At 44.5% G+C, this 8,461-nt stretch overlaps 1 protein-coding gene across 1 annotated transcript in view; it reads left to right on the top strand.

Annotated features, from left to right (window-relative positions):
• Positions 1-903: 903 nt before the first annotated feature.
• TCEA1 (transcription elongation factor A1) overlaps positions 904-8,461 on the top strand; it is a 52,119-nt gene continuing 44,561 nt past the window's right edge. Inside the window, 1 exon segment of the mRNA XM_017531787.2 lies at positions 904-1,355. Coding sequence (XP_017387276.1) covers positions 1,293-1,355 — 63 coding nt within the window. The 5' untranslated portion in view covers positions 904-1,292.

The following is an 8,461-nucleotide window of genomic DNA, read 5'->3' as shown; positions in this document are numbered from 1 at the left end:
CGCCTCCTGGGTTCAGGCAATTCTCCTGCCTCAGCCTCCTGAGTAGCTGGGATTACAGGCACGCGCCACCATGCCCAGCTAATTTTTTGTATTTTTAGTAGAGACGGGGTTTTACCGTGTTGACCAGGATGGTCTCGATCTCTTGACCTCGTGATCCACCCGCCTCGGCCTCCCAAAGTGCTGGGATTACAGGCGTGAGCCACCGCGCCCGGCGGCTTTTTTCTTTATAAATAATTACGCACCCTCAGGCTGGTGCAGTGGCTTACACCAGTAATCCCAGCACTTTGGGAGCCTGAGGTAAGCAGATCACTTGAGGTCGGGAGTTGGAGACTAGCCTGGCCAACGAGATGAAACCCTGCCCTACTAAAAATACAAACATTAAGGCCGCGCCAAGTGGCTCACGCCTGTAATCCCAGCACTTTGGGAGGCCGAGTCAGGCGGACCACCTGAGGTCAGAAGTTCGAGAGCAGCCTAACAGTGAAACCCCGTTTTGTATTTTCTACTAAAAATACAAAAATTAGCTGTGCATGGTGGCGCCCGCCTGTTAGTCCCAGCTACTCGGGAGGCTGAGGTAGGAGAATCGCTTGAATCTGGAAGGCGGAGGCTGCAGGGAGCCGAGATCGCGTCACTGCACCAGCCTGGCGGCAGAGCGAGACACCGTCTCAAAACAAAAAGAAAAACAAAACAAAACAAAGGAGCGTTTAGAACGACGAACTCCGTAACTTAATTTAGGGGACGCGGGTTCCGTTTTTCACCGTAGCCGTCCTCTATGGAGAAACTGCTTGGCTTCCCGCAGACTTTATTTAACACCTGCCAAAGTTCCATGCTCGGAATCTGCCTCCGATTCAAGCTACTTAGGCCTCCGCAGCTTCTAAATCTCCCTGCTGTCCGGCGACAGCAAGAGGACGAAACCCCGCCCCGTGTGGAGGCGGGGCCGGACGTGAACGCGCTGCCAAACCGGGCACCTCCCACAACCCTCTAGCCGGAAGCGGCGCCTGCCCTGACGCCCGCCTGGCGGGAACCTGGGCTCGCCCCATCCCAGCGATCCGCAGTCAATTGGTAGCGCCTGCACGTCGCGCGCGGAGTTCGATTGGCGTTGCCTGGGGAGGAGGAACCGCCGCCGCCGCTGCCGCCGCCGCCGCGGGCTTCGTTTGTGAGGAAGGGCCTAGGCCCGAGCTTGCCGTGGTGGGGCTTGCCGCGCGCCGGGGCTCGCCTCCTGCCGTGTCCTGCGCTCCAGCTTCGCCCACTTCTCCTTGCCAGCAGGCTGGGCGCGGAGAAGACCTGCCGGAACCATGGAGGACGAGGTGGTCCGCTTTGCCAAGAAGATGGACAAGATGGTGCAGAAGAAGAACGCGGTGAGCGCGGCGGTCGGCGCGGGCCGGGAGGGAGGCCGGGCCGAGGCCGGGTCCCAAGGGGGATCCCCTCTCCCTCTCCCTCTCCTCCCCCTGCAGCCTCCCTTCGGGGAGCCGTGCCCGGCGCCCCCGCGTCCCCAGGAGAGTGTCCGGGCCCGGGGCGCCGGGTCCCGCGGCCACCGGCGTTAGGACCCGATCGCTCTTGTATTTCCAGTCCCTCCTCCCTCGTGCCGCGTAGTAAACCTGATCGATTTAAGGATTAGGGCACATTCTCCGTTGATTTTAAACTTTCGTAGTAGTAAAACCTCGGCAGTTTAGCTTAAGAATTGAAGCGTAGAAAGTCCTCGGAATTTGAAAGAATGCACTCTTCAGCGATCCGAGGCCAGCATCTAGAATGAGCATCAAATAGAGGCTTGTGATCAGTTTTAGGCATCAGTCTGGTGACATGTAAAACTCCTGGATCTCGTTTTTGAAGAGGGCTAAGCATCCGTCTGGTTATCTCAACTACGCTACATGTTTGCTGAACGATTAAAAAGGTAAAATGTGCCAGTCTCTTGGCAAGCTGCTAAACGTTTTATAAAAAGTGGGTCTTGTCCTGTCGTAATGTGCAGAAGAGTTATGACCAAAGCACGCACACTCACCAGAGTGCTGGTAGAGAGATTTGCACAAATTATATTGTAGGATGCTTTCTGAGTGGTTTGCAGTTAATGCTGGGGGCATTTTCTTGTTATTGACGCATATTTATGTGAGCATGTCCTTTTGTGGTTTGTAAGAAGTCATACGACCGGTTTCTACTGTTTGTCCATTTGTGTGGCACTTCTCAGTCCACCTTGCTTCAGACTCATCTCTTCTCAGCTAAACTTCTATAATTGTTTTCACCTAAATTTGTCCCACCACGCTCGGCACATTTTACCGTCAATATACCTGAAATAATTTTCTTACATCTATGAAATAAATTCCATGTCAAACTAATGTGAAGAGAAAAGGAATGCTCTCATTTGTACTGCACTTTGGAGTTAAATAGCATCCGTGCAAAATTCTTTTGTGACTCACACAGAGCTGTGAGTACATAAAGGGTATCCATTTTACAGGTTAAGACACTGAGAGAGATTAAATACTATTACTCAAATTAGGTACTGTGTATTTGGAATAAGCCAGGACCCAGGTTTTCTTCTGGACAGCATGGTTTCCACATGACAGCTAGATCAGGAATTAGTGTTAGCAGTAAGTACGAAAGACTTTTAGCAACCTCTGTTCCCTTTTTTCCTTTAACGGGAAATACTGGGCATTCTCCAGTATTTCATTTCATACCCTTTACTCTGTCTTTGAAATTTTGGCCTTTTAAAGTATGTCCGGCCCAGAGCGGTGGCTTACGCCTGGCATCCCAACACTTTGGGAGGCCGAGGTGAGTGGATCACGAGGTCAGGAGTTCGAGACCAGCCTGACTAATGTGGCAAAACTCTGTCTCTACTAAAAATACAAAACAAACAAACAAACAAACAAACAAAAACTTAGCCAGGTGTGATGGCGGGCGCCTGTAATCCCAGCTACTCAGGAGGCTGACGCAGGAGAATCCTAGAACCTGGAAGGTGGAGGTTGGGTGAGTGGAGATGACGCGACAGCACTCCAGTGTGGGCAATGGAGCGAGACTCCGTCCTCCACTCCACCCCCCGCCAAAAAAATAAAATCTCCTGTTCGTTTTCTGTTATAGATATTACCAGTGCCATGCCCCCCCCCATTGATATGCCCCTTCATTCCCCACTTCAAATTCTTATTTGATCAGTTATGTGGTTATTGGAACATTTCCGTTACTTTGTTTAAACCGGAAAATTTTTCTCTGTGCCTGGAGATCCCCAGACTTGCACAGCAGAAGCTCCCAGGGAAAAAAGCCATTTGTTGGGTAATTTTCTCTCCAACTTAGGCTGTAATATGTATCGTTTAATCATCTAATGCATTAGGTGTTTGTTTGATTTTCCTTCTTTCCTTTTAATAGGTGTTTCTTAAAACACCTTAGTGGACAAGTGTGGAGAAGATAAGTTCATATTTACCTGCAGTTCTCAAATTGTCAACGGATGTTCAGATCTTTTGTAATGAGCCTGCAAGAAAATGAGAATAAACCCCACAGATAATCCTCAAATCTAAATTTTCTTCTCAAATCTAAGTTTTCAGATAATTCAAAACTTTACCAATATGAAAACTTGCCTCCCAAAAAGAAAAGTAAAACTGACTGGCTTTTACCTCCCCCCGACCCCATCATTTTCCCTGCCTGTCCTCTGGAAATTCAAACAGGCTGATGAAATACAGAGAAAGAGAAATGGTCAGAATGACACTCCTCTTTCCCCAAATGCAACCACAGATGTTTTTTTAAGTGTTCAATAATTCAACAGAAAGTGTTTTAGGGGTTGTAGAATTATGGTATATTTGCTTCTCTTTTTTTCTGTGGTTGTCAGGTTTTTCTCTCAACTTTTTAAAATATTTTATATTATGAAAAAGTTAACTTTGTTTTTTTTTGTTTGTTTGTTTGTTTTTTCCTGGAGACAAAGTCTCATTCTGTTACCGAGGCTGGAGTGCAGTGGCACAGTTTTGGTTCAGTGCAACCTCCACCTCCCGGGTTCAAGCAATTCTGTTGCCTCAGCCTTCCTAGTAGCTGGGACTACAGGTGTGTGCCACCATGCCTGGATAATTTTTGTAATTTTTGTAGAGATGGGGTTTCAGCATATTGGCCAGGCTGGTCTCAAACTCCTGACCTCAGGTGATCTGCTTGTCCTGGCCTTCCAGAGTGCTGGGATTACAGATGTGAGCCACCACACTCAGCCCGAAAAAGTTAATTTTGAAGAGTAATAGTTGTCATCAGAATTGACAAATTTAAGTGCTAATTTGGGTATCATTTAAAAAATATTTTAACATGCTGCTGCTTTACCTGGCTCATTTCGTTTTAATAAAACCATAGCTGTCACACTTAACGAAAATAAAAACAGCTGCCATTTATTGAGCCATTACTCTGAGGCAGTTATTTCTGCTAAATACTTACCCACCTTATCCCATTTATTCCTCAGACAACTTTGTAAGATGAATATTATCCTCATTCTGAAAATGAGGATCCTAAGTATTTAGAAAAGTTAACTGAATTGTCTTAAGCCAGATAGCTAGTAAGTGGCCAAGTGAAGATGTGAATCTAAATCTGTTTTGCTCCAAAGCTAGCACTGCTCTGTTAAGCTACATTGTCTCTCTAGAAGACCCTTGGTCTGTTTTTGAACCATGCATGGATACAGTTAAGTGAATATAAAATCAAGAAGTAAGGGTATGAACTTGCTGTTTTGGGGCAGGTGAGTTTCCCTAAATACCTAGATCAACATCCTGACCCTAGTTCTACCCAGGATGTTGTCCCACGTGTGTACTTGATCTCAAGCAGTCTTCTCAGTAGTTTTACAAGTGCACATGACCAAGCCACAATGAACCACAGAAAGTAGTTTGAAATTTTTAGGTATCACCTGTTTTCTGCTTAAGCTTTTTTCTTGTTGCTTTGATTTGATATCGGTAACTAAGTCTGACTCCTAATGTGGGTTTAAATCCTGGTTTTTCTGAACTTTAGCTTTGTGATTTTAGGCAAGTTTTTTGTCAACCCTAAAATGTTCTTTGTCATGGTAAATTGGAGATACATAGTAAAAATTAAGTGACTATAAAATGCTTCTTCCTGTAGGATTGTAGACCTAAAGTATGTACTAAGGCCCAAAAAACAATCTGAGGCCGCCTTTCTTTGTAAAGGATTCATGTAGCTTATAGGAGGAGTGAGGCAAGAACATAAAGTTTTGAAGTTTATGGAGAGATTTTGTAGGTAGTGTTGAGGTTTATTTATTTCATTGAAGGCCCAAGTTTGGGTGAAATTAAATTGCAGGGAGAGAAATTGAAATTAGATGTTAGAATTTCCTAGGAGCTGGGATACCTGAAATATTTACATTTATAAGTACCTGGGTTAAAACAACAACTGCGACAAAACTTTCATATCTATATCAGAGTTAGATTAATTGGCATAGCTGTACAATTTTTAATAACAGCTTTATTGAGAAATGCAGTGAAGTTCACTCTCATAGTTGACTCTTGAACAATTCAGGGGTTATGGTTCTTACACCATCCCCTCTCCCTACCCACATGCAGTCGAGTAGTATAGCTTTTGCAGTAGTATAACTCTTGTAGTCATGTAGTCAGTATGAGTCAGCATGAACCAGCAGTATAACTCATGCTGTCAAGAGTATAACTTTGACTCCTAAAACACAGCCTACTGTTGAACAGAAGCCTTACTAATGATAACTTAAACCGTAGATTAACACATTTTATATATGTATTATACATTTTTTTTTTTTTTTTTTTTTGAGGCTACGTCTAATGCTGTTACCCAGGCTGGAATGCAGTGGTACTATGGCTCAGCTCACTAGAGTCTTGACCACCTGGACTCTGGTGATCCTCCCACCTCAGCCTCCCGAGTAGCTGGGACTACGGTGCGTGCCACCACCACACCCAACTAATTTTCTATTTTTAGTAGAGATGGGGTTTTGCCATTTTTCCCAGGCTGGTCTCTGCATCCTGACCTCAGGTGATCCACCTGCCTTAGCCTCCCAAAGTGCTGGGATTACAGACATGAGCCACTGCACTCAGCTTTTTTTTTGTATTTTTTGGAGAGATGGGGTTTCACCATATTGCCCAGGCCATTCTAGAACTCGTGGACTCAAGTGATCTGCCTGCTTTGGCCTCCCAAAGTATTGAGATTACAGACACTCAGCCTGGGTGACAGAGTGAGACAATGTCTCAAAAAAAAGAAAAGAAAATTATAAAGGAGAGAAAATATGTTTACTGTTCATTAAGTGGAAATGGATCATCATAAAGGACTTCATCCTTCTTGCCTTCACATTGAATAAGCTGAGGAGAAAGGAAGAGTTGGTTTTGCCATCTAGGGTGGCAGAAGTGGAAGAAAATTCTCATCTCATGTTAAGTGGATCTGTACAGTTTAAACCCATGTTATTTGAGGGTCAGCTGTTAAGTGGGTTTTTAGTGTATTTACAGGTTTATGCAACTGTTACTACTGTATAATTTTAGAACATTTTCATCACTCCATAAAGAAACTCTGTACCTATTAAGCAGTCGCTTCCCATTCAGCCCTCATGTGCCCCCCACCAATTTCTCAAACTCCTCTGACAACCACTAATATATATGCTTTCTGTCTCTGTGTGTTTGCTGAATCTGGAAAGTTTCTGTCTGTGAAATTATACAGTATGTGATCTTTTGTAACTGGTCTTTTTTTGCTTAATATAGTCTTTTTTTTNTTTTTTTAATTTTTACGGAGTCTCGTCTTGCTCTGTTGCCCAGGCTGCAGTGCAGTGGTGCAATCTTCGGCTCACTGCAACCTCCACCTCCTGGGTTCAAGCAATTCTCCTGTCTCAGCCTACCGAGTAGCCGGACTACAGGTGCAAGCCAACATGCCCAGCTAATTTTTATATTTTTAGTAGAGATGGGGTTTCACCATACTGGTCAGGCTGATCTTAAACTCCTGACCTCAGGTGATCTACCCACCTGGGCCTCCCAAAGTGCTGAGGTTACAGGTGTGAGCCACCTCACCTGTCTTTTAAAGGTCAGTTTGTGTTATATTATGCACCAGTATTTTATTACTTTTTAATTGCTGGAAAGTACTCCACTGTACTGCAATTTGTGTGTGTGTGTGTTTTTTTTTTTTGAGATGGAGTCTCACTCTGTCGCCCAGGCTGGAGTACAGTGGTGCCCTCTGGGCTCACTGCAACCTCTGCCTCCTGGGTTCAAGTGATTCTCCTGCTTCTCGGCCTCCCAAATACCTGGGATTGCAGGGGCCTGCCACCACACCTGTCTAATTTTTGTATTTTTAGTAGAGATGGGATTTTGTTGGTCTAGAACTCCCGACCTCAGGTGATCTGCCTGCCTTGGCCTCCCAAAGTGTTGGGATTACAGGCGTGAACCACTGCACCTGGCCATAATTTGTTAATTCATTTATCATTTGGTGGACATTTGGGGTGTTTCAGCTTTTTGGCTGTTGTGAATAATATTGCTAAAAATATCCCTGTAACAGTGTTTGTGTAGACATATGTTTTCATTTCTTTTGGGTGTATACCTAGGAGTATAATTACTGGGTCACGTAGTAACTACGTTTAACCTTTCAGGAGCTACCAGACCTTTCCAGTGTGGCTGTACGATTTTACATGCCCACCAGCAGTGTGTGAAGATTCCAGTTTCACCTCATTTTCATCAATATTACTTGTCTTGATTATAGTCTTCCTGATGGGTATAAAGTGGTATCTCATTGTGGGTTTGATTTGCATATCCCTTATGATAATAATATTGAGCATCTTTTCATTGCTTTGTGGCCATTTGCATATCTTCTTTGGAGGAACAAATGTCTGTTCCGGTCCGTTGCCCATTTTTTTAAAAAAAGACTCAGGGTCTGGCTATGTTGCCCAGGCTGGAGTACAGTGGCTTTGCCCATTTTTAAATTGGGTTGTCTTTTTATTCTTGAGTTGGAAGAGTCCTTTATATTCTGAATACTAGATCCTTATTAGATATGCAGATACTGTCTCCCATTCTGTGGGCTGTCTGTCTACTCTTGGTTGTGGCTTTGAAGTATAAAAGCTTCTGATTTTGATGAATATGAATTTATGTATTTTTTTTTGTGCTTTTAGTTTAGTTGTAACTGCAAATTTGAGATTACATAGTAATATTCTAAGTCCTAGCTTTATAGTGATGTTACCAAGCTATAACTCAAATATCTCTAATTCATTGTTTACTTTAAAAAAATAGATAACGGGCCAGGCACAGTGGCTCACATCTGTAACCCCAGCACTTTGGGAGGCGAGGCAGGTGGATCACAAAGTCAGGAGATCAAGACCATCCTGGCCCACATGGTGAAACTGCGTCTCTACTGAAAATCAAAAAAATTAGCTGGTGTGGCGTCACCCGCCTATAGTCTCAGCTACTCAGGAGGCTGAGGCAGGGGAATTGCTTGAACCCTTGAACCTGGAAGGCAGAGGTTGCACTGAGCCAAGATTGCGCCACTGTGCTAGCTTGGCAACAGAGCAAGACTCCATCTCAAA

The sequence above is a fragment of the Cebus imitator genome, unplaced genomic scaffold, assembly GCF_001604975.1.
Source record: "Cebus imitator isolate Cc_AM_T3 unplaced genomic scaffold, Cebus_imitator-1.0 Scaffold73, whole genome shotgun sequence".
Lineage (NCBI taxonomy): Eukaryota > Metazoa > Chordata > Mammalia > Primates > Cebidae > Cebus > Cebus imitator.
The sequence above is the reverse complement of the archived record's forward strand: the minus strand, read 5'-3'. Positions and strand labels throughout refer to the sequence as shown.